At 41.5% G+C, this 26,686-nt stretch overlaps 1 protein-coding gene across 1 annotated transcript; it reads left to right on the top strand.

The window, feature by feature from the left end:
- Nucleotides 1-8,573: 8,573 nt before the first annotated feature.
- Nucleotides 8,574-21,190, top strand: LOC106610871 (uncharacterized PE-PGRS family protein PE_PGRS54). Its single transcript, XM_014210515.2, has 10 exons — nt 8,574-8,843; nt 16,164-16,306; nt 17,124-17,168; nt 17,611-17,706; nt 18,316-18,360; nt 18,556-18,717; nt 18,889-19,023; nt 19,097-19,249; nt 19,584-19,715; nt 19,807-21,190. Exons 1-10 carry the CDS (start codon nt 8,749-8,751, stop codon nt 19,926-19,928), a joined length of 1,128 nt encoding a protein of 375 aa, XP_014065990.2. The 5' UTR covers nt 8,574-8,748; the 3' UTR covers nt 19,929-21,190.
- Nucleotides 21,191-26,686: the final 5,496 nt, after the last annotated feature.

Here is a 26,686-nt window from a genome sequence, read left to right as displayed (position 1 = left end):
GAGGGTGCCCATGTTTACAGATTTGGGGTTGTTCCTGGTTGGTTCCTTGATAATTTGTGTGAGATTGAGAGCATCTAGCTTAGATTGTAGGACGACCGGGGTATTAAGCATATCCCAGTTTAGGTCACCTAACAGTACGAATTCTGACGATAGATGGGGGCAATCAATTCACATATGGTGTCCAGGGCACAGCTGGGAGCTGAGGGGGGTCTATACCAAGCGGCAACAGTGAGAGACTTATTTCTGGAGAGATGGATTTTTAAAAGTAGCAGCTCGAACTGTTTGGGCATAGACCTGGATAGTATGCCAGAACTCTGCAGGCTATCTCTACAGTAACTGCAACATAATATGTTGCAGTTACCAGCAGGCTGTACAATGTAAACAACTCTGCATATTATGACCACGATAATAAAGGGACCTAAATCTTATATCTCAAGCTTAAACATAACTGTAATGCACTGTGTGCATGACACATAGCAAATATTTAGCCTGACTAAGTAGCTAACGTAGTTGCTAGCGATGACGTTGCATAAGCGATTACAAATTACAACTTTATAATAAACCGGATTACTTTATCCCCCCCGACAGCACACATACAGTATGGTAAGCATGACTTATTCTTACATACTTTTAGATGCACGTACAAATAAATACAGTTGAACATGCTGAAACTTGTCTTCCTATTACTTCTGTGGATGATCACAAACCGTCGGTTCTCTGTCTTGGCTAGAGGGGGGACTTACAATCAGCAAGCTAAAGAGAATTTCTCTGATTGGATAGAAAGTTAGGGGTGATTGACTGATGAGCTAAAGGGACAAACTAGGGGTGCATAGGGAAATACTAAATCTGAAGGTCTGGCCTTTTCTTCAGGCACTTCTAATGTAAATCTATGGCAGCACCTATGACACTGAGCCAATCACGGCGCAACTAGACAAGATTACCAACACCTACGCTCTGTGTTTTCCACTGGCTGCCCCTACACCACAGAAAGCACTGAGCTAAACTGAAACAACTGCATTTTTGGGCTACCTTACTCAAACAAGCAAAAATGAGACCATGTTCGTAAGCGGATTCATTAACTCAAATGATACATGTTTGTTTGCAAACTGATATGTGACACATATTAATGCTCAAATAACATGCAAAATAGGCAACAAAAAAACATTTCTTTAAATAACTGGGAACTCGGAAATCTCTGACTTCTGACTTCAGTGTATTCTAGACAACAGAGTGGTGAGGAATAGGAGTCTACGTGTCCGGAAGCAACTTCGCCCTTCATTTTCTGTATTAAGGCTTCACAAAAACATTGTTTTTAGCTTTGTTCTACTATTAACAGTTGCATCTGATTTTGGGATTCTATATTTATTTACTCTCCTTAATTCTAGTCATCATTAAAACGACAGTGTCTCCTGAACTAGCCTAGTGTGCATGTCACTAGGCACAAGCTTTTCCTTGGCTAAAATAGCTGGCTAGCTTAACAATGCTAGTTTTTGTCCATTGCCAATCTTCATAAATACTGCACCCTCAACTTCAAAACTCATTTTTTAGTTATGAAATCAAGTAACTAAGAAATTAGCTGGAAAGAAACTTGAAAATGATTTTGTTTTATTGTTTTGTTGAATAGTTATGACTGAATCAAGATATCTGTCGTAAGACAACCGTGACGAAGGATATCATTGCTACTTAACGCGGATCTAAATTCAGTTTTGAGATCCACTGGCATCATTGGCGTAGGGTTAGCTGGACATTTCTGACTGTTCTTGTCCAGCTTTCAAGGCAACTGGGAACTTGCAACTCATAATTCCAAGTTGGAAATTCAGGCATCATACTAGAGCTCAGACTTTCCGACCTAAAGATCACTGACGTCACTATTTGATCCGATTTTTGCACCATTGGAACTGTGACAACGGGCCTCTCCCCGCTTGGCTCGATGGGATATGTAGTGATTTTGCCAACATACACAGATATGTACACATTTTTGTACCGTTAACATTTTTTTAAACTGACTATCGTATTTGTTGATTAAATCAGACTTTATTAATATAATATAATAATATAATGAGTAATCCAGGATTGACACAAATTAATTGACACAAGAAAACTAGAGAAAATAGCAACTCTACAAAGTGCAATGACTACAATGAATGTCTAAATTACTTCCGGAATCAAAGGGTCGACAGAGCTTCACTTCCTCTTCACCACTCTACTGGGAACTCAGGAAAACATTTGTTCAAACTGGGGAAAATAGTTTTGAAAGGTCATCCAACTCGGTATTCCAAGTCAGAAACTCTGGCATCTTTCTAGAACTCAGACTTTCCAACCTGAAGATCACTGACGTCATAATTTGACCTAGTTTTTTTCCCCCAGAGTTCACAGTTCTCTTGAAAGCACCACTTGTCAAGGATGCATCAGTAAAATATTGGCAAGCAACATTTTGTTACAGACCAAAGGAACAAGTACATCTTGAATTTGTAGGTTTAAAATATCCCTCTAGTGGCCAGGGTTGACCTATTTTAAGAAATGCCATTGGTTGGTGGATATGAAGTCTAAATTCTTTCACAGGCTGATGAAGAAGTTGTGTCAAGATATATTTAGTAGGCTACCACCTTTTGAGGTTAGCATAGGGCTAACGTGGCCATGTTATCTGATGGGACCTGAGGTGCATTGAGTTCGCTTGAACGTTTGCTACATTCCAGAACGATTTGTGCTGGATGACACGTTTCCCGCAAAATGTTTTTGAACGGAGTTTGAGGTACATTTGCTCCCGTTTGGTGGGTGTGGCCTGAAGGAATGAGTGACGTTAAATACGGCCATGGACACTTTACAGTGTTCCCCAACCCCATAATTATGGAGCCAGATAGCTGCCAAAAGGGTGAACGTACATATCGTTAGGATAGTAAGAAAATCCATAACAAAATTGTTAGGATTGTAAAAAAAAAGCCATCTGTGAAGCATGACACGTAAATGTGAAATTTCATCTGTGAACATAGAAACACCATGTTACGATTACAGCCTAACATTTTCTGCTTCAACAAATCTTGTGTTGCAATTCTGATGCACAATTAAACCTTTCAAAGTTTTGGAAGTTTCATCTCACCAAAAAAAAAAAACGTACCCCAAATGGCCTGTGAGGACTGCTACGCGAACAAGCATGACACAGTATAAAAAAAACGGAAGTCAGGTAAGTCGGAAAGAGGTATCCTGCATAGGGCTGTAGCGGTCACGATATTTAGTCAGACGGTGATTGTCAAGCAAGTAACTGCCGGTCTCACAGTAATTGACCGTTAATTAACATAAACACATTTACCATCTCCTGGCTTTACAAGCCACTGATGCAGACCTTTTGAAAGTCTACATTTTTTAAAAGTCTAATAAATCCATGTAATATAGCCTACACCTTCACATTAAATCCATTATTTATTTTAGACAGGTCTAAAGAAAGATGATATGAAGAAAATGTAGTCTATTTCAGAAAAACAGAATAGCATACTCTGAGTTATCCTTATGTTAGGTCCTGATCTGGCTATGCCATATGGCTGTGGCCTACACTCATTTAGCAGACAAGATTTGCTTATAATTCTGTGGCATTATTTTATAGTATGAAGAATACAATTGAACAAAGGTGAATAAAATAGAAAGGATATTTTCTCCAAATGATTTGAGGGAGTGTGCACATGCGGCTATTCTGTGTGGAGCGATGAACCAAGAAACTGGTACTCCTATATGCTTAATTTAGAATTATTTATGCAACTTTAGTTGTGTTATAAACATTGGGCTACATGTTTCGATGTTTAACACATTCTAAGGCTGCATGATGCGACTCTAATGATGATTTGAAAAAAGTCTTATAAAAGGCATGAGCTCTGCTTTGTTTTTTGTGCAGGCTGTACACACTTCATCAGTCTCTCGTTCACAATTTGACAATGCTTACAATTTCCCGGCGGCATCCCCTTTGTGTGGCCGTAATGCCGCCTAAAAAAAAATCTATTGTGCCCTTTGGCTGAATATAATAATTGTAATTCCATTTCTCACTGGCTACAAGTGAAGACAGATACTTCGAGGATGCAACTGTGCGCATCCTTATCCAATTCTGAGGCACATATTGAAGATATTGGAAGAACTTTCCACATGTACTTTTCGTCAGCCAACATGGGTGTAGAGCAGTTAGGCTCTATATTGTAACCCATCAGACTATTTTTGATTTAATCTTGTCTTTACATATAGTAAATAATGTGTGAAATGTGTTTAAATTTAGAATATACCATTATCATGTACTTGTCTGGAATCTGGGGCAGTGGAGAAAAAAAACACGTAATCTATGCACTTAAATAGCAAATGGACGACGCTTTTCCCGGGGTTTATTTTCATGCCAGTCAGGTAAGCTGTTGTAAAGACAAGCAATGTGCTTAATATTAGGAAAGTTGAGATATAAATATAGTAGGCCTAGCCTATAAAAAGCTGATGGGATCCTCCTCTTTTTAATAGAAGCCATCTCACGCAATTGCATAGCCTATAGAAATGTTGTGCAACATGAGCTCATGGGCTCTCATTAAGTGTTTGATTAGATTTTCGATCACATTTGCATTGATGTCAGAGTGATTAGAAGGACAATAGAGTGCGGAGTACCAGATAGTTAGCAAGTTTGGTAGGCTACTAATGACCATCAGCAACATCAGAGCTTGGAGAAACCTAATTACCGTGACTAAACGGTCAAGTGGAATTTGACTGCCTTCATTACTCGTGACCGCCGGTGTGGCGGTAATATGGTCACCTAATCCTGCACATTTTCAAGTTAAAAGTCTCCATTCTCTAATACTCCTCAGTTGAGTTTACTTCACATTTAGGTCGCTAATATTATGGATTTTCCTGTACAAGTCTAGATAGCACTAGCTGTATTACATTTACATTTAAGTCATTTAGCAGACGCTCTTATCCAGAGCGACTTACAAATTGGTGGATTCACCTTATGATATCCAGTGGAACAACCACTTTACAATAGTGCATCTAAATCTTTTAGGGGGGGGGGTGGGGGGCAACAGTGAAGTTTCAGTCCGCTAGGTGTCTCTACAGCATGGGCATATCTCTGGGTGACGTGGACATCCCCATGCATGCACCTTCTCAAAATATGACTAATTCAATATTGCACCATCCCATTCTCTGGGCTCTGTCTGCAATCATAACCAGTAGTATCTACCAGGAATAATGAAACATAGATTCACCAAACACTTATTATTATTCTGTGAATTATTTATGACCGCTGGAGTCTTTGCCACTCCAAAAACAATTTTATAGAATATTTAGACATTTATTTCATCACTCAAAATCTTGCCAAAGCATATTCTGTTTGAGGGGTTAATATGAATTGAAAATAATTTGACATGATTTATATGAATCAGGTCATGAACATATGGACTTTGAAATGAACAAGGGAGAGGTTAAACGTAGGCTAAGTCTGGCATAAGCATGCAGCCATAGAGTCTTACGATCCTAACGATACATACGTTCAACCTTTTGGCAGCAACTGTATCTGTCTCCATACCTGATAGCTGCCAAATGGTTGAACATACTGTAGGTATCATTAGGATTCCGCAAGACACCAGTACTAAAAATGATAGCCTAAATTGCAATGCCTACAAGTTGAAGGCCTATTTGTTTATTTGGATAGGCCTAAATTAAACATTGAATTATTAAAGTGATAGGCTTAAGAACTTTGGAGAATTTAGATAATTTTGAATACACACAAAGATTTCAATAAACAAATAGATAAGACTGTTCTATTCTCTTTGATTTAGTTCATATTGCAACTCAGACAAATTACAGAATGGATGACATACTGATTGATGGAACTGAATGAAGGATGAATTAAATATTTAAATATGTTGGAATGATGAGTGGCACGCATCATGCATGCTCTGCACTTTATTTGCCTAGGCCTACATTAGAGTATATATGATTGCATGCCTCCAGAAGGGCATTTGAATTTGGCGCTATGCTATTTCACTGGCTGTTGGCAAAGTGGGACGCTACCGTCTCACATACCCTCGAGAGGTTAAAGGTCCCCAAAGCGCACACATCCCTGGGTCGCTCCTCTTTTCAGTTCGCTGCAGCTAGCGACTGGAACGAGCTGCAACAAACGCTCAAACTGGACAGTTTTATCTCCATCTCTTCATTCAAAGACTCAATCATGGAAACTCTTACTGACAGTTGTAGCTGCTTCGCGTGATGATTTTTTTCTCTACCTTCTTGCCTTTGTGCTGTTGTCTGTGGCCAATAATGTTTCTACCATGTTTTGTGCTGCTACCATGTTGTGCTGCTCCCATGTTGTGTTGCTATCATGTTGTTGTCATGTGGTGTTGCTACCATGCTGTGTTGTCATGTGTTGCTGTCATGCTATGTTGTTATCTTAGGTCTCTCTTTATGTAGCGTTGTGGTGTCTCTCTTGTCTTGATGTGTTTTGTCCTATTTAAAAAAATTATAATAATCCAAGCCCCCGTCCCAAAAGGCCTCCAAAAGAAGGACTTTTGGTGGGACGTTATTGTAAATAAGAATTTGTTCTTAACTGACAGGCCTAGTTAAATAAAATACAAAATAATAAAAAAACCTTAAGGTGCTGAATGGAGATCACAAGCTCTTCTACTGAGCAGCAGTGTTGCGATGGAGGGAATAGCCTATATGGAGACTACCTAAAACCACTGTAACAGAGTTATTGTAAAGTGTGGGAATAAGCTTATGCCAGACTTCGCCTACGTTTACCCTCTCACTTGTTCATTTCAAAGTCCATATGTTCATGACCCGATTCATATAAATCATGTCAAATTATTTTCAATTCATATTAACCCCTCAAACAGAATATGCTTTGGCAAGATTTTGAGTGATGAAATACATGTCTAAATATTCTATAAAAAAAATATATTTTGAGTGGCAAAGACTCCAGTGGTCATAAATAATTCATAGAATAATAATAAGTGTTTGGTGAATCTATGTTTAATTATTCCTGGTATATACTACTGGTTATGATTGCAGACAGAGCCCAGAGAATGGAATAGTGCAATATTGAATTAGTAGTATTTTGAGAAGGTGCATGCATGGGGATGTCCACGTCACCCAGAGATATGCCCATGCTGTAGAGACACCTAGCGGACTGAAACTTCACTGTTGTCGGCGTAATACAGCTAGTGCTATCTAGACTTGCACTGGAAAATCCATTACATTAGCGACCTAACTGTGAAGTAAACTCAACTGAGGAGTATTAGAGAATGGAGACTTTTAACTTGAAAATGTGAACGATACATACGTTCAACCTTTTGGCAGCTATCTGGCTCCATACATAATCCAACCTCTCCCCGTTTAAGAGTCGTTCAGTACAGCACTGTTTCCATTCAATTGAATGTCTCAGAACGTACAAACGTATTGAACTCAGCCAACTACAATTTAGCGTTCTGCCACATGCAAGTAAATCGACGCTTTTCATTGGCTGATATGCATTTTTAACTGGAGAATCCATTTCTCTTTAAATTGTTGTTTATGTTCGCAAGTTCGGCACAAAAGGTCTCTTAGTTATGCCCAACGTTATCAATGAACAATACATATTTTTCTTGACCAAATGCGACACAATCCCATTGCCTTCCAGTAAAAAAAAAACACTAACCGCTTTGTCTGCATTGCGTCGTATTTCACCCAGGACAAAGTGCAGAGTTGTATCTCTCGCTCACATATGCCACTAGCTGTAAACCTACTCATTTCCCTGAAATGGGTACTGGGCGGCAGTTTTGCAAATTTAGCGACTCAGTCGCTATATTTAGCGAGTATTCAGACCCCTCTGGCGACAAATTTTCAAAAAAGCGACTAGCGACAAATCTAGCGACTTTTTCTGGTGGTATTGGAGACTTTTGGAGACTGACGTTGAAAGCACGTATCGTTCTTACTCTTCTCAACGAGCAGCGGGTGCTGCCGTGGGCCCCACCCCAGTCCCAAAGCACTCACAGGCGGCCCAGTCAGAGCAAGAGATGTTCACCCCTCCGCGTCCAGATTGCAAATGAATCGCGCATGCGGGAAGCCGCCGCTGGCTGATCCCGCCCTGGCCAGACTAGTTACCATAATTTTCTCACATTGCCATTGACAGTTTTTTCTATTGTCTCTTTTTGGTCCATTTAGATTGTATAGAATTTTTTTTTTTTAAATGTTCATATTTTACTGTGACTTGTTGTAGGCTCCTAAGTGGACCATAAGGTTAAAAACCAAGCCAAATTAAGAAAACGAATCTAAAAAACATTTTTTTTTAAATAAAAAACGAAGTAACTCCGCCAGAGTGTCTATTATGGGTCACTTTTTCCGGTCCCAAGCCCGGATAAAGGAAGAGGGTTGGAATTGTGATATTAAAAAAAACTATAATCGACAGAAGTTCATTTCTAGTTCTAAACATATTTAGGGTGTTTTTTTTTTTAATCACTTTTTGTCTCTCCCGCGCCGTTATTCCGCTCTCCTACAGCGTCCATCACAATTGCATTCACATGGCAATTATACAAATTACGTGATGACGTCATTTATCGACTTCAAGCGACTTTTAGGACAGCCAATAGCTACTTTCCTTACTGAGGAGTTGGCAACACTGCTGGGCGGAGATCTCGTGCTTGAAGATCGAAAGTGAAAGTAGAAAAAGCATTATAGAAGGCTTGATGCTTTCTTAGCTTGATGGTTAACATTATCACAGGTTTGTAACCCGTGTAAGGCTTATCATTATCGTAACCTATGTGGGCTATACATGGACCAATGAGATTGCGCGCATGTCGGCCCCTTCCTCAACTGTTCATGGAGTGTGTGCCACGGACACCACCATTTTTTATGTGAGTATTTGCCAATAGCACTACACAGCTGATTCAAATAATGAAAGATTGATGATGAGTTGGTTATTTGAATCAACCATGTTGATTCAAATAACCCAAAACAGGTTTTTAGGCATTTTGCAATTTAATAAAACATTTAAAACTGAAATATCAAATTTACATAACTATTCAGAACCTTTACTCAGTACTTTGTTGAAGCACCTTTGGCAGCGTTTACAGCCTTGAGTCGTCTTGTATGACGCTACAAGCTTGGCACACCTGTATTTTTGGAGTTTCTCCCATTCTCCTCTGCAGATCCTCTCAAGCTCTGTCAGGTTGGATGGGGAGTGTCACTGTACAGCTATTTTCAGGTCTCCAGAGATGTTCGATCGGTTTCAAGTCCGGGCTCTGGCTGGGCCACTCAAGGACCTGTTCCAAAGCCACTCCTGTGTTGTCTTGGCTGTGTGCTTAGGGTCGTTGTCCTGTTGGAGGGTGAACCTTCGTCCCAGTCTGAGGTCCTAAGCGCCTTGGAGCAGGTTTTCATCAAGGATCTCTCTGTACTTTGCTCCATTAATCTTTCCCTTGATCCTGACTAGTCTCCCAGTCCCTGCTGCTGAAAAACATCCTCACAGCATTTTTTATTTTATTTTATTTCACCATTATTTAACCAGGTAGGCTAGTTGAGAACAAATTCTCATTTACAACTGCGACCTGGCCAAGATAAAGCAAAGCAGTGCGACACAAACAACAACACAGAGTTACACATGGAATAAACAAAATACAATAGAAAAAAGTCTATATACAGTGTGTGCAAATGAGGTAGGATAAGGGAGGTAAGGCAATAAATAGGCCATAGTGGCAAAATAATTACATTATAGCAATTAAACACTGGAGTAATAGATGTGCAGAAGATGAATGTGCAAGTAGAGATACTGGGGTGCAAAGGAGCAAAATAAATAAAAAAACCGTATGGGGATGAGGTAGTTGGAAGGGCTATTTACAGATGGGCTATGTACAGGTGCAGAGATCTGTGAGCTGCTCTGACAGCTGGTGCTTAAAGTTTGTAAGGGAGATATGAGTATCCAGCTTCAGGGATTTTTTTGCAGTTCGTTCCAGTCATTGGCAGCAGAGAACTTGAAGGAAAGACGGCCACAGGAGGAATTGGCTTTGGGGTGACCAGTGAAATATACCTGCTGGAGCGTGTGCTACAGGTGGGTGCTGCTATGGTGACCAGCGAGCTGAGATAAGGTGGGGCTTTACCTAGCAAAGACTTATAGATGACCTGGAGCCAGTGGGTTTGGTGACGAATATGAAGCGAGGGCCAGCCAACGAGAGCATACAGGTCGCAGTGATGGGTAGTATATGGGGCTTTGGTGACAAAACGGATGGCACTGTGATAGACCGCATCCAATTTGCTGAGTAGAGTGTTGGAGGCTATTTTGTAAATGTCTGAATATAAACAGTGTAGCTATTCCCTCCGCAAGGCAATCAAACAAGTGAAATGCCAGTACAGGCACAATGTAGAGTCACAATTCAACAGCTCAGACACGAGACGTATGTGGCAGGGTCTACAGGAAATCACGGACTACAAAATGAAATCCAGCCATGTCACGGACACGTCACATTTCCAGACAAACTAAACACCTTTGCCCGCTTTGAGGATAATACAGTACCACCGTCGCGGCCCACTAACAAGGACTTCGCCCCCCCTTCTCCTTGGCTGACGTGAGTAAAATATTTAAACGTGTTAACCCTCGCAAGGCTGCTGGCCCAGACGGCATTCCTAGCCGCGTCCTCAAAGCATGCCCAGACCAGCTGGCTGGTGTGTTTACGGACATATTCAATTGCTCCCTATCCCAGTCTGTTGTCCCCACATGCTTCAAGATGGCTACCATTGTTCCTGTACCCAAGAGGCAAAGATAACTGAACTAAATGACTACCGCCCTGTAGCACTCACTTCTGTCATCATGAAGTGCTTTGAGAAATTAGTCAAGGATCATATCACCTCCACCTTACCGACCACGCTAGACCCACTTCAGTTTGCATACCACCCCAACAGGTCCACAGACGATGCAATCGCCATTGCACTGCACACTGCCCTATCCCATCTGGACAAAAGGAATACGTATGTAAGAATGCTGTTCATTGACTATAGCTCAGCATTCAACACCATAGTACCCTACAAGCTCATCAAGCTGGAGGACCTGGGTCTCAACCCCGCCCTGTGCAATTGGGTCCTGGACTTTGACGGGCCGCCCCCAGTTGGTGAAGGTAGGAAACAACATCTCCAATTCGCTGACCCTCAACACTGGGGCCCCACAAGGGTGCATGCTCAGCCCTCTCCTGTACACCCTGTTCACCCACGACTGCGTGGCCATGCACACCTCCAACTTAATCATCATGTTTGCAGACGACACAACAGTAGTGGGCTTGATTACAAACAACGACGAGACAGCCTACAGGGAGGAGGTGAGGGCACTTGGAGTGTGGTGTCAGGAAAACAACCTCTCACTCAACGTCAACAAAACAAAGGAGATTATCGTGGACTTCAGGAAACAGCAGAGGGAACACCCCCCCCCCCCCACATCGAAGGGCTAAGCAGTGGAGAAGGTGGAAAGTTTTAAGTTCCTCGGCTTACACATCACAGACCAACTGAAATGGTCCACTCACACAGACAGTGTGGTGAAGGCGCAACAGCGCCTCTTCAATCTCAGGACGCTGAAGAAATTTGGCTTGTCACCCAAAAGCCTGACAAACTTTTACAGATGCACAATTGAGAGCATCTTGTCGGGCTGTATTACAGCCTGGTACGGCAACTGCACCGCCCTCAACCACAAGGCTCTCCAGAGGGTGGTGCAGTCTGCCCAATGCATCACTGGGGGCAAACTACCTGCCCTCCATGACACCTACAGCACCCGATGTCACAGGAAGGCCAAAAAGATCATCAAGGACATCAACCACCCAAGCAACTGGCTGTTCTCACCGTTATCTTCCAGAAGGCGAGGTCAGTACAGGTGCATCAAATCTAGGACCGAGAAGCTGAAAAACAGCTTCTATCTCAAGGCCATCAGACTGCTAAACAGCCATCACTAACTCAGAAAGGCTGCTGCCTACATTGAGACCCAATCACTGGCCACTTTAGTAAATGGATCACGAGTCACTTTATACAATGCACTCTAAATAATGCTACTTTAATAATGTTTACACATCTTATGTTACTCATATCACATGTATATACTGTATTTTATACCATCTATTGCACCTTCGTCATCGCTCATCCATATACTTATATATACTATACATGTACATATTCTCATTCCCCCCTTTAGATTTGTGTGTATTAGGTAGTTGTTGGGGAATTGTTAGATTACTTGTTAGATATTACTGTTAGATATTATGTTATGTTACCGCACTGTCGCAACTAGAAGGACAAGCATTTCGCTACACTCACATTAACATCTGCTAACCATGTGTATGTGACAAATGAAATTTGATTTGAAGTGAACTCTGTCAAGAGAAAATCACCAGAGGACAGGAATATAAAAAAAACCCAAAGAAGGCGGAGGTAAATTACCTCCCACCCCACCCTGCTGGAGAAACAGATGAGACCCTGGAGAGGGAGTCTGGGAGAAGTACAAAGAGCTACTGGGAGAAGTACAAATATGTGACAACTACAACATTGTGAGTGCCAAAATGTCATTCAGGCCCTTCCTGTGAAGGACTTCAAAGAAAGATGGCCAGCCCTGTTTGAGCTCACTCAGGTACAACATACTACTGAATGAAAATAGTCAATGTAGGTAAAAATGTATATTGATTAAAATATTTTTTTGTCTTGACCTAATATTCTAATCTACATTGAAATACGCATTAAAGATTAGTCAAGATTAGTCTGAACATTCTCACTCTGCACATGCTTTGGGAGGGGTTTCCCAATAGCATTATGGCTCTCAGATCATCTTTTGTCCTTATCTGTTCAGAAGACCCCCCCCCCGTCTGTTATTTCTTCATTTTTTTTTTGTTCAGCATGTGATTAAGTTGTTCACTGTGAAGGATCTGCACCAGAATATAGCGCATGGGATCTGCATCGAAGGAGCAGAGATCCTGGCTGGTATTCCCAGTGTTACAGTCATGTACCTTGCTTATGGGCCTCATCTATGGTTTAAATCTAAGGTACCCCCAAAGAACTGAAATATACCTTTGAGGTGTTCCAAAAAGTATTCTTGGAACTTGATGATCTCAGGACCTCCCCACGGCTCCAAGCTCTATAGATGAAGTTACTTGTTTTCAGAGATATCTAACGATATATATGAGAACTCAAAGGGCCACTCTCAAACTGTGGTCTAAACCCTACTCAGTAAGCTGAACAGCTAGTTGCTAGGTAGCATAGGAGCTACAGTTAACATGATGCTCTTTGTCAGGTGAAGTCATAAGAGACATTGTCAATTCCTGTTTAAAAAACAGCTTTGTTTTCAAACTTACTCCATATGCGCTAGTGGATATCTGAGATTATTTGTCAGGTTCAAGCCATCTGGATGTAACTTTACCTAAGGAGACAAGGTGGAGTTTTACCCAGAATGCTTATACCTGTCAAAATATATGTCTATATGGGCTTCACTAGTGCATATGGAGTCAGGTTTAAGGTACAATTTGGCATATACAGTCGCAAGAAAAAGTATGTGAACCCTTTGGAATTATCTGGATAAATTCTGCATAAATTGGCCATAAAATTTGATCTGATCTTCATCTAAGTCACAACAATAGACAGTCTGCTTAAACTAATAACACACAAACAATTATACGTTTTTATGTCTTTATTGAGTACACGGTGTAAACATTCACAGTGTAGGGTGGAAAAAGTATGTGAACCCTTGGATTTAATAACTGGTTGACCCTCCTTTGGCAGCAACTCAACCAAATGTTTTCTGTAGTTGCGGATTAGACCTGCACAACGGTCAGGAGGAGTTTTGGACCATTCATCTTTACAAAACTGTTTCAGTTCAGCAATATTCTTAGGGTGTCTGGTGTGAACCGCTCTCGAGGTCATGCCTCAACATTTTAAATTGGATTGAGGTCAGGACTCTGACTGGACCCCTCCAGAAGGCGTATTTTCTTCTGTTGAAGCCATTCTGTAGTTGATTTACTTCTGTGTTTTGGGTTATTGTCCTGTTGCATCACCCAATTTATGTTGAGCTTCAATTGGCGGACAGATAGCCTTACATTCTCCTGCAAAATGTCTTGACAAACTTGGGAAACCATTTTCCCGTCGATGATAGCAGGCCCTGAGGCAGCAAAGCAGCCCCAAATCATGATGCTCTCTCTACCATAATTTACAGTTGTGATGAGGTTTTGATGTTGGTGTGCTGTGCCTTTTTTTCTCCAGGAACAACTCAACTTTAGTTTAATCTGTCCACAGAATATTTTGCAAGAAGCGCTGTGGAACATCCAGGTACTCTTTTGCGAACTTCAGACGTGCAGCAATGGTTTTTTTGGACAGCAGTGGCTTCTTGTTTAGTGTTTTACGTATCGTAGACTCGTCAACAAAGATGTTAGCATGTTCCAGACATTTCTGTAAGTCTTTAGCTGACACTCAAGGATTAACCTCATTGAGCATTCTGCACTGTGCTCTTGCTGTCATCTTTGCAGGATGGCCACTCCTAGGGAGAGTAGCAACAGTGCTGAACTTTCTCCATTTATAGACAATTTGTCTTACCGTGGACTGATGAACGTCAAGGCTTTTAGAGACCCTTTCCAGCTTTATGCAAGTCAACAATGAATCTTACTGTAGGTCTGCTGAGATCTCTTTTGTTCGAGGCATGGTTCACATCAGGCAATGCTTCTTGTGAATAGCAAACTCAAATTCTGTAACTGTTTTTTTATAGGGCAGGGCAGCTCTAACCAACATCTCCAATATCGTCTCATTGATTGGACTCCAATTAGCTTTTGGAGAAGTCACTAGCCTAGGGGTTTACATACTTTTTCCAATCTACACTGTGAATGTCTAAATTATGTATTCAATATAGAAAAATACAATCATTTGTGTGTTATTAGTTTAACACACTGTGTTTGTCTATTGTTGTGACTAAGATGAAGATCAGATCAAATTGTATGACTAATTTATGCAGAAATCCAGGTAATTCCAAAGGGTTCATATACTTTTTATTGCCACTGTATTTTGTAACAATATGTGAAATGTATGTTTTGAAAACCCATGTTTTAATTAATCTAAAACAGTTTGAATGAGGTATTTGAGCTAAAGTTCATATTGTGCTTTGTGTAAAGTGCTAATCCCAAACTATCACCTAAACCTTATGCAGTTGTGAAGATCTGAAATGATTTGTAGTCAGGTGCAAGCTATCTGGTTGTAACTTTACCTAAGGAGGCAAGGTGTAGTTATACCCAGAATGCTTACATATTACAAAATAATGAGCTCTCCACAAATGCCTAAGGAGTAGGGTTTAAGGGGCGATTTGAGTTTGAAGAAATTATGAAATTATAACATTTATTTTTTTCAAAAGAAAGGTGTTGAAGTTGAACACTGTTGTTTCTTTTTGCGTATTCCCTTGTATAGAAATAATATTTTTTTGTAAATTATCCCAAGTATGTTGAGGTAACTATTTACATCAGCTTTTTAAGTATAGTTGTGAGTATATATTTGAGTAGTAGGAACCCAATTTAAATACATTTTTACTAACCTGAGTACAATAAGTTACTGAGCAAAAAACATTTGTAGATAAAACATAGAATATCAATTACGATACTGAGAAAATTCAGCAAATGAATCTTACAATAGTAGTTTGGTAACTAATTACATTAAGTATATATATATATATATAAGTATATCAAACTTATAACATTAGTTCTGGGACTTGAAGGACTTTTAAGCAGGTCAAACAAAAAAATAACATTTCTGAACCTGATAAAATTAAGTTGAATGAAAGGAATTTTTGAAATCCAGTTAGTTGTTGCACTTAATATGTTTGAGTTTGTAATACACTAAAAGTGAAGCATATTAAACTTAAAATATCCTCCTTGTTGGATTTACTTAAAAAGCTGATGCAAACAGTTACCTACATTTTTTTAAAGTAAAAGGGGCACAATATCTTTTGTAGTGCACCAACCATATCTCTGCCGGTACCAGGTGAGCTGCAGGAGCCTTGGAATGACTGGATAGAATATTTTGAATTGTACATTACACAGGGCAGACAAAATAGGTTTGCCAGACGAAGAGAAGATAACATTGTTATGCGCTTACCTTGGCAATGAGTGACTGTGCATCTAAAATACCCGGACAATGACTGAAACATGTGCAGCAATGATTGATGCCCTCACTGTTTACTTCAGCAATGCTCAGGAGCCTCGGGACGGTCAGGAGCCTCGGGACGGTCAGGAGCCTCGGGACGGTCAGGAGCCTCGGGACGGTCAGGAGCCTCGGGATGGTCAGGAGCCTCAGGACCCGGATGATTCACAAAGAATCAAACAGAACAGTGAGTCAAACAGAACTTCCCAAAACTATCACAATTCTGATCATCAAAATGGGAGCACCATATTTAATATTTGTATGAATAGCAACATGCACCCATAATGTTTAAAGGTCATAAATACTTATGAAAACATGTAATAGTTGGCCAGGGAGTGTTAAGTACACAACACTTTTGGAATTTACCAAAACAAACATCGATTTAATAACAAAACATAATGTGTTGAATCCAGGTCACAGTAATACAGGTCACATGTCTGTATCCATCTTGGGTCATCTGTATTCCTCTTAAGTATTAGCCCACTGAGCTAAAGCCCACCAAACTCACAAAGCCAACTCCATGACACTCATAGGTTTCCTGTTGTCAAGTGATATTAAGTATGACTAGCAATATTGTAAAATATCCATGATGATGTGTTTTGTGTCATGGATATTTTACAGGTAGTAAATGTAGGATAGCTGTGTGGACTGAAATGTATAATGGCCTGAAATGTATAATGGCCACACATGTTCTGGAAAATTCTCAATACTACCAATTGGATACCACGAAATTGGGGAGAGAAAAGGGGTAAAAAAAAAAGATGCATGTTTTGCGGGCCGTACTTTGCCCCCCTTGGGTTAGAGGATGGTTTTTGAGTAAAATGCACCCTTTTAACCTTTTAAAATCCCAAATAGTGAATAGCTAGTTTACTTTCAACCAACTACAATAGGTTAGGCTACTGTTGTGGATTAGGTGAATTACTAGCTGACTTGCTGGCTAACACACAGTAGCTTTGTCAACAAGCAGGATATCATAAAAGAGCAATATTGTATTTTCTATTTAGGAAAAAGGATGATCATTACAGGAGCAGCAGCAACAGTGGGAGCAGGTAAGATAATGTATTTAGTCAGCATGAATATTCTATTTGATCCAATAACTCCACTAATCTGATTGATCTGTATTATATTTGTTGATTTTTGCTAAAAAAAAATTTTAAAAACACTGGTCAAAATCCATTGTAAACATACTTTTGATAAGTTCAAACAACGTAAATGGAACAATAATTGCCAGAATAAGAAACACAATATAAATGGCACAATAATTGTCAGTATAAGAAAAGGAATCTCTAGTCTATGCTCTGAACATTATTGGTTAAGCCCTTTCTAGGTGTTACCTTCAAATCATTTCACAGTTGTATTGCTACTTTCTTTTGTCATTTAGGCCTAAGTCATTCACATTATAGTGATACCATTGTCAAACCTATAACAGGGAGCCATGTATGTTTTTGTTTGTTTGCTCGTTGCATGCTCTTGTCTGCTGGGCCTTCACAGCTGCGGCGGTGGTGGGGGCACCAGTTGCCCTGGGAGTGGCAGGTTTGACTACTGTTGGGGTTGCTGCTGGAGCAACTGCAGGGGGCGCCGCAATAGGTAAAATCAAAGAAAGCTTTAATGGCATGATGGAATAAAGGAAGCCAATGGTAGTGTTTGTGATTATAGTGTTTAGATCATATGACTTATTGAGTAGAATTTATCATTGATGATTGACTTAGTCGTTTTCTTTGCTCTTATAATGTAAGGATGTGTATCCTGTGTGTATCCATTTTGGGTCACCCATGTTCCTCGAAACTGTTACCCCACTGAGCTAAAGCCACAAAGCCACCTCCATGACATTCATAGGTTTAAGTGGTATTCAGCATGACCAGAAGTCCTGGAAAATATCTATGATAATGCGTTTTGTGTCAAAAAGCATAATCATAGATTTTTTCCCAGGAAATAAATACAGGCTTTCTATTAGGATAGCTATGAGGCTTTCGTATGCAATGTATATAATTATATTTTGGGACTATATGAAGGGTGGACTGACAGGCTAGAACATTTTTCTTGAGTAAAAGTCCTTTTATCCTTTCGAATCCAAAATGGTGAGTACCTAGTTTACAATCAACAACCAAGGTTACTCTGATGGATTGGGTGAATTACAAGTTGAGTTGCCATAAAAGGAGGTTATCATAAAATAGCAATATTTTCTTTACCATTTAGGAACAGGTACAATTGCTGCAGCAGCAGCAGCAACAGCGGGAGCAGGTAAGATTATTTATTTAGTCAGCGTGAATTCAAATGATCAATTACCAGCTTCAAATAATTTTACAGATGTATTACTACTTTGTTTTGTTGTTTAGGCCAAACATTCACATGATAGTGATACTATTGTCAACCTATAACACGAGGCCAGGTATGTTTATGGTTGCTTGCTCAAGTGTTTCTGCTGGGCCTTCATAGTTGCGGCAGTGGCAATGGCACCAGTTGTCCTAGGAGCGATAGGATTTACTGCTGGTGGGATTGCTGCTGGATCATATGCAGCAAGCATGATGTCTGCAGCGGCTGCGGTAAATGGAGGTGGGGTAGCAGCCGGGGGTCTTGTTGCTGTTCTACAGTCAGCAGGTAAATACGAAGAATCCTACAATCTTTCAATGAAATAAAGATAGCCAATGTTGGTGTTTGTGATGTCATAACTTACTAAATCACATGACTTGATATCGTTTATCTTTGCTGTTTGGATTTATTTTTTATTTTTATGTTGGACAGTGACAGATGTGTATGTGGTCAACCTAGGTGCTGCAGGGCTTTCAGGAGGGGCTACAGCGGCGCTGGGAGGTGTTGGAGCTGCACTTAGTGGAGCCGCAGGATGGGTGGCCGCAGGAGCAGGGATCTCAGGAGCGGCAGCAGCTACTACAGCAGCTACGGCAGGTGTGAATGGCAGTGTAATGTAAGGAAGTTTGTTTCTAATATATGGGATAGTGACGTATGTGGTCTTCTCTAGGTGCTGCAGGGCTCTCTGCAACGGCTACAGCAGCCGCGGGAGGTGTTGGAGCAGCAGTTGGTGGAGCGGCGGGATGGCTGGCCACAAGGACAAGGACACCTGAAAAGGAGGAAGGAGAAGAGACAGGAGCAGCTACAGCAGCTGCTGCAGGAGGTTTGTCAGATTAATTTATCATTGATAAATTGGTCATGTAAGTCAAATTAATGTTTGTCCTCTAGCGCCAAGGACTGTACACGCTAAGGCTGGTTCAGGTAGGTAAGCTACCACTATGGGGCAGTAGTAAAAGTGCAAGCAGTAGTTGTCACTTTATTGCATACATGAAAGGACAAGGTACTTTTGGTAGGTAAGGTAAAGGCTTGATCAGGTGTTGTGAGTTGCTGGGAGGGGGCGTGGCCAGAAGGTAATAGGGATAAGAGCCGTGACCCTTCACAACAGTAAGTATGTTTGTATCGTATTTGGGACAGCGATGTGTGTGGTCTTCCTCTAGGTGCTGCAGGGCTTTCAGGAGAGGCTACAGAGGCTGTGGGAGGTGTTGGAGCAGCAGTTGGTGGAGCATCTGAAGGGGAGGGAGGAGTCGAGGAGAGAGAGCTTTCAGGAGCGACTACAGCAGCTGCAGAAGGTGTGTGAGGAGTCATTTATCATTTTAATTGGTAATGTAAGGATATTTGTATCTCGTATGTGGAACAGCAATGTGTGTGGTCTTCCTCTAGGTGCTGCAGGGCTTTCAGGAGTGGCTACAGCAGCTGTGGGTGGTGTTAGAACAGCAGTTGGTGGAGCGGCGGGATGGCTGTTCTCAAGAATCGGGACGTCTAAAGAGGAGGGAGGAGAGTAGAGGGAAGAGAGAGGATGAGAAGAGATCCCGGAGGAGGGCCCTTTACATCAAAACTGATTGATGTTATGAATGTTTTTTTTGTTGCTCCTTAATTATTTGTTATTTTTATATTTTTCTCATTGTTCATTTTTATTTCAGATTTTTGAATTTATTTAAGTAAATATTTTCTCGATAAAAAAACATGAGCTGGTGCACACCCAGAGTAATAGTTTGTGTGGAGGTGCTGACTAACGGCGAATAAACTATAAATTATCAAAATAAAGAAAATCGCACTCTCCATGTATAAACTCCCAGCAATTGAACGTTTCGGCAACACTCTGCCTTCCTCAGGGTTAGGGTTAGTTGAGTTTATAGTAAATATTTTCTCAACACTGTTTTTTTCTTGGTTAAAAACTTCTTAGATTTAATTTTTAAGGGCTTGTAAGTAAGCATTTCACTGTAAGGTCTACCCACACCTGTTGTATTTGGTGCATGTGACAAATAACACTTGATGTGATTTTGATTTGAATGATTTCATAATGGTGTTATGAGTGCATATGTAAACCCCCTTTTGGTGATGCCAAAACACATACTGGTATATACCCACTCAACATGTATTGCAAACAGATGCATGCACATCCACTCAGAGGAACACTTATGCATATGACAAAATAATCAACACACATACTTTCAAAATAGAAGTCTATTGTATAATGGAAACATGTTTTTTTAGTTGTCACCATACCAGCCCTTTGACACACCAAACACATAACAGGTGTGTAATGTGCTTTGCGGGTGTGGTTCCCTTGCACATGCTGAATAAATGTAATTCAACCACTGAAAACCCTCCTACTTCCTGACGAACATATTTCCCAGTGGAGTTTCATTCAAAGTACATAGTTTTCAGTGCATTTATTTCTAAAGACATCCCTTTAAATTTGGTGTAAAGTCGAATTTTCTCAACAGACTCACTAGAATATATGGAGAGAATGTTCAGAATATTAGAGATCAATGAAAGAAAGTAATTTAAATACACGCATTGTCACGACCTCCACCGAAGTCGGCTCCTCTCCTTGTTCGTTCGGCGGTCGACGTCGCCGGCTTTCTAGCCATCGCCACTCCACTTTTACATTTTTCCATTTGTTTTGTCTTGTTATTTGTCATACATTTGTATATTTGTGAGTGTTTTCGCACTTGTTTACTTTTACCTGTGGCTGGAGGTTTTTGTACGCAGTTGCGTCTGTCTTTTGTGCCTCTGCCAAATAAAGTGCGCCGAATCACAACTCACTGCTCTCCTGCACCTGACTTCGTACTAGTAGCGCACAACCTTGACAGAATTTCACACCACCCATGGAGTCAGCAGGAGCAGGTACCGCGGTCAGAGGAGTCGAGAAGCACGTCCGGGAACACTCGGCAATGCTGCAACATCTCGGTGCCACGATGGATCGCGTTGTCCAGACCATGGACCGCTGGGAGAGACAGGATGTCTCTCCAGTGCCTCGACTAGCGCAACTGGGGTTACCTCTACCCGGCCCTCCTCGATCCCGTCAGGGGTACATTCGGTCCTCCACTTCACCCACCTCCTCGAGTTTCTTCTTTGTGAAGAAGAAGGAGGGAGGTCTGCGCCCGTGCATTGACTAACGAGGTCTCAATCAAATCACGGTGAGGTACAGTTACCCGCTACCTCTCATCGCCACGGCGATTGAGTCAATGCATGGGGCGCGCTTCTTTACTAAACTGGATCTCTGGAGCACGTACAATCTGGTGCGTATCCGGGCGGGAGACGAGTGGAAGACGGCGTTTAGTACCACCTCAGGGGATTATGAGTACATCGTCATGCCATACGGGTTGATGAATGCTCCATCAGTCTTCCAATCCTTTGCAGACGAGATTTTCAGGGACCTGCACAGGCAGGGTGTAGTGGTGTATATCGATGACATTCTGATATACTCCGCTACACGCGCCGAGCATGTGTCCTTGATGCGCAGGGTACTTGGAAGACTGTTGGAGCATGATCTGTACATCAAGGCTGAGAAATGCCTGTTCTTTCAGCAGGCCGTCTCCTTCCTAGGGTATCGCATTTCCACAGCAAGGGTAGAGATGGAGAGTGACCGCATTTCAGCCTTGGGTAATTGGCCGACTCCCACCACGGTAAAGGAGGTGCAGCGATTTTTAGGGTTTGCCAATTACTACCAGAGATTTATCCAGGGTTTTGGCCAGGTGGCTGCTCCCATTACCTCGCTGCTGAAGGGCTTTTGGGCACCTAAGAGCTCTGTTTACCTCGGCCTCCGTCCTGGCCCATCCGGATCCCTCTTTGGCGTTCATAGTGGCAGTGGACGCGTCCGAGGCTGGGATAGGAGCCGTGCTCTCTCAGCGCTCGGGCACACCACTGAAGCTCCGCCCCTGTGCTTTCTTCTTGAAGAAGCTCAGCCCGGCGAAGCGGAACTATGATGTGGGGGACCGGGAGCTGTTGGCTGTGGTGAAAGCTTTGAAGGCATGGAGACATTGGCTTGAGGGGGCTAAACACCCTTTCCTCATCTGGACTGACCACCGCAACCTGGAGTACATCCGGGCAGCGAGGAGACTGAATCCTCGTCAGGCAAGGTGGGCCATGTTTTTTTACCCGTTTTGTGTTTACCCTGTCCTACAGACCAGGTTCCCAGAATATGAAGGCAGAACGCACTGTCCCGGCTGTATGACACAGAGGAGCGGCCCATGGATCAGACTCCCATACTCCCGGCCTCCTGCTTGGTAGCGCCGGTCGTGTGGGAGCTGGACGCAGACATTCAGCAGGCGTTGCGTATAGAGCCCGCTCCACTCCAGTGTCCCGTCAGGCGTCTGTACGTTCCGTCTGCTGTCCGTGACCAGTTGATCTATTGGGCCCACACGTCACCCTCCTCTGGTCATCCAGGGATCGGTCAGACGGTGCGCTGTCTGACTGGGAAGTACTGGTGGTCCACCAGTAAATCGAACATATGCACCACACAGAACGCACTGCAACTGCCTCTGCAACGCAATGCTGCAAGGCAAACGCAGCGTTCCATTGGAAATGAATGTACTTCTGGTGTATCGAAACGCAAAAGACACAGTCGGTGTGTTCGAAGCGTTAGGATTGTTAGCAATAATGGATCATATTACGCTAACGTATTACATGTTGTGCAATAATTAAGGGCATGTAGTCTATTTGAATCTTTATGGAACACAGACCACACCTAGCAGTTTAAACCTGGAGTCTGGCGCACGGTTCACTGGACCGTTGTCATCTGTGATTAGTGACGATTATTAGAGTTGATTTATAGGACTACTGTTCAACCCCTATTGTACATCAGATGTACTTTTACAGAATGTTCATCCCAAAGTTGGTTTATAATCCTTTTTTAATTATGTAATGTTACCAAATGAAAAGAAAATTGGGGTGCCTTCTGCTCTGATGAAGGTAGGCTAGTCTTCTCCAGGACCCATTGTTGTGGGTCACGTTAACTAGCCACATCTCGCACAAGCTCACTGCTAAACTGACCTGGCAATCCTACTATCGTGGACACTTGTCTCCAAGCAGCATTTTTTGTGTTTATGTCGCTGTAGCTGTCAGCAGTTGTGTCAAAAAGACACGGTTTTGAGGATACTGCGAAAATGATTCTCTCCATGTGTCCAACCGCATGCGACCATCTGCAAAATATACCAGCATCAGTATTGCTGCCCAAGAGGTTTTTGTTCCAGAAAGAAATTATGTTTTTCTGACTGAACCACATATCTTTTGACAGTAACGCAGTGCCCCGCTTTGGACTGAAGCTGAACTTTACGACATTTAAAATTAGCAATGTTGAGGTGGTAGAACTGACCAAATGAAATGAATCATTGACGTATTATAACCTATTCCATTCTACAGGTAAACATGCTTGGCTCATGTCTGTTATTTCCATATAGGTTATGTAACTATTTGTAAAAAAATAAATAAAAATGAAAACATTAAGTGAATGTATTTAATTGAGCTTGTATTTATTCACTTACCTACTTACTTGTTCTATCGTTGTTGCGCTGTCAAGAGGATAACCTGCAAGTTAGCATTTCATTGCACTGTTTACTCCATGTGTACATAACATAAACAAACTTTAACTTTTTTTCTCCACCTTACTGTCACTGACTGCTGATGGCTACTTTGAGGAAAATGCACTTACTATGACTTTGATATGTGGTTATCCCACCTAGCTATTCTAAGATGAATGCACTCTGGATAAGAGCGCCTACTAAATTACTAAAATGTCAATGTAAAACGCCAGGGGTAGGGCAGCCAGAAAGAAAGGGGAAAAGATGGCCAGCTTTATGGTTAGATTGTAGGTGATTCTTTTTTTTTTTAAATACATAGGCCCTTAAATTGTGTCCTCAAATGTTGTCATCTAAAATCTCACATTAGCTGGTAGAACTGACGAGGTCGTATATCTTATTAGTTTCTACAGTTTTTTTCTTTTTTGCTCATGTCTTTTTATAAGGTCAAACGGTTTGGTGGGGATATAGCTATAATTAAAACATGGAGAGAAATCTGTCGTGACTGTCATTGCGCAATGCCTTCCATCACATGCTCACCTGCACTAGACTAGATCAATGTTACGCTCTTAGAAAAAAAGGAGTGCCATCTAGATTAACCTAAAATTGTTCTTCGGCTGTCCCCATAGGAGAACCCTTTGAAGAAATAGTTTTGGTTCCAGATAGAGTCCTTTTGGTTCCAAGTAGAACCGTTTCCACAGAGGGTTCTACCTGGAACCAAAGGGTTTTCCTATGGGGACTGCCGAAAAACTATTTTTCTAAGAGCGTAGATCAACATGACATGATAAAATTGACATAACCCGATGAGTGAATAAAATTGCCGCCAGTAAGAATTTAATTGAACTGTGAAGCCTACACCACGTCTATCCTGTACAAATGATAATAACATGTTATTATATTGATTTGTGCAAGTGTTACCGGGTTCCGCGCTTATAAACCCAGGGTTGTTACAGTATATGTTGTACAGTGCGTGAGTGCAGAGTTGGATGGTGAGCCGTGCATTGCATGACTTGCAATTTTGTGCTGTTTCTATCAGAATAAACCTCCATGACTGGTGCTACAAGCTGGAGTTCGTAACGATGATTGTACACAACGCAAGAAGAGTACTGTTACACAGGCACGATAGCCACTACAATGAAGGACATATTATAATGCCTATGCATTGCTTGCAGAATTGAATGAAGTGACAATGAGTAACGGTGAATATCATCAGTTAAATATGTCCATCATGAATTATACGTGTGAGACACTACCAGCAGCATATATGCGCCCTTGTCCCTGCAGAGGATAGCTATATTTGGAAATAACTCTTGCAGCCCCTGCGGAAGAAAGAATATGACGAAAGACAACATGTTGTTTAGCAAACAGCCATAATCAAATATTAATTGTAATGTTAATATTGTCTGCCTTGACAGCAGAGAGCACACTGATAATGGCATTTACTTCAGGCATTGAAAAACAGGCATTGAGTGTGCGGGAAGCACATGTATTCTTCATCAGTTTTAATACAGTTCTGAGTAATAATCCATTGTGATTATTTCACCAGCTAAACATTACATCCATGATTGTGAATGAGAATCCCGGATGGAAAGACATCTCATATGGTTGAGTGTTCCCCATGAATAGCCTCGAGAGACTGACTAGAAGTTAAAAAAAAAAAAGAGCATTTACGATAAATCCGACCAGATCTGATGTCTGAAATATATATATATCAATGTGGAATGATGGCTAACCATAAATCATAGAAATGTAATTTATCAGCCTCTGTTCTCCTGGGGATAACATGGAGCAAAACATTGCGGCAGATGCTAAATGCTACCACAAACTCTGCGATGTAAAGGACACGCTGTAGCCTGGGTTCAGAGGTTTTAAGACAGCTGGATAGCCGCCAGCACCGGGTCTTGGTCACCGCAACAGCGAGAGGGGCCCGGGCGGTGACGGTGGCCGCGGCGCGGCAAAGGGAGTGGAGGAAGGACCAGCCTGGTTGGGCAAATCCATAGCCTAGCGTCTTGAAAAATGGGCCTGTAAAAACGGCCAGCTCATCTCATTTCCAAGACCCCAACTTTATTTTGGTTTTCCTATTGGAATAAGGTCACGCCAATCATCATACGTTTATTAGCCAATCAGCAGCATTTTATCCCAGGACTTAGCGTAATACCCGACCTGGCAGTTTGTTAGAATTTGTCTGTGCTGCTAGCCTATTTTCGGTTGTAGATCGCTCATGCTTATTATGTTTTATAATGTGTAGATATTTCTACATTAGTCTATTATTCTTTGTGCATCTAGCATGTGTTTGGGTCCACATAGCCTGTTTAGTTGTTGACATGCAAATAGGCATATTTTTTTCCATACTGTGCTATAGACAAAGTTCTCTTTTCTTTACAGAACCACAATTAGTATCAGAGAGAGTGGTGTTGTATGTGTGTGTGGATCTTCATTAAACCCTTGAACTGGAACTACTGCTTCCTCGTGTTCTGAGCGGACACCCTGTGGTGGTTACTAATGGCCTAAAATCCAGCACCTCATTTTTTTATCCCTTTTTATTGGTCCTTAGAATTCATAAACAACCCATATTTTTCAGGCCCCACTTACATAATGGCTGTTCATTCTCTAACTTATTCTTGGGGAAATCCTAGTCATGAGGAATCGCCTGGGAGTGGGTGTAGATCGGTAGCTGGAAATCCAAGCTCTATCACATCCGTCCGTGATTGGGAGTCCCATAGGGTGGCGCACAATTG

Source organism: Salmo salar, chromosome ssa09 (genome assembly GCF_905237065.1).
Source record: "Salmo salar chromosome ssa09, Ssal_v3.1, whole genome shotgun sequence".
Lineage (NCBI taxonomy): Eukaryota > Metazoa > Chordata > Actinopteri > Salmoniformes > Salmonidae > Salmo > Salmo salar.
The sequence above is the reverse complement of the archived record's forward strand: the minus strand, read 5'-3'. Positions and strand labels throughout refer to the sequence as shown.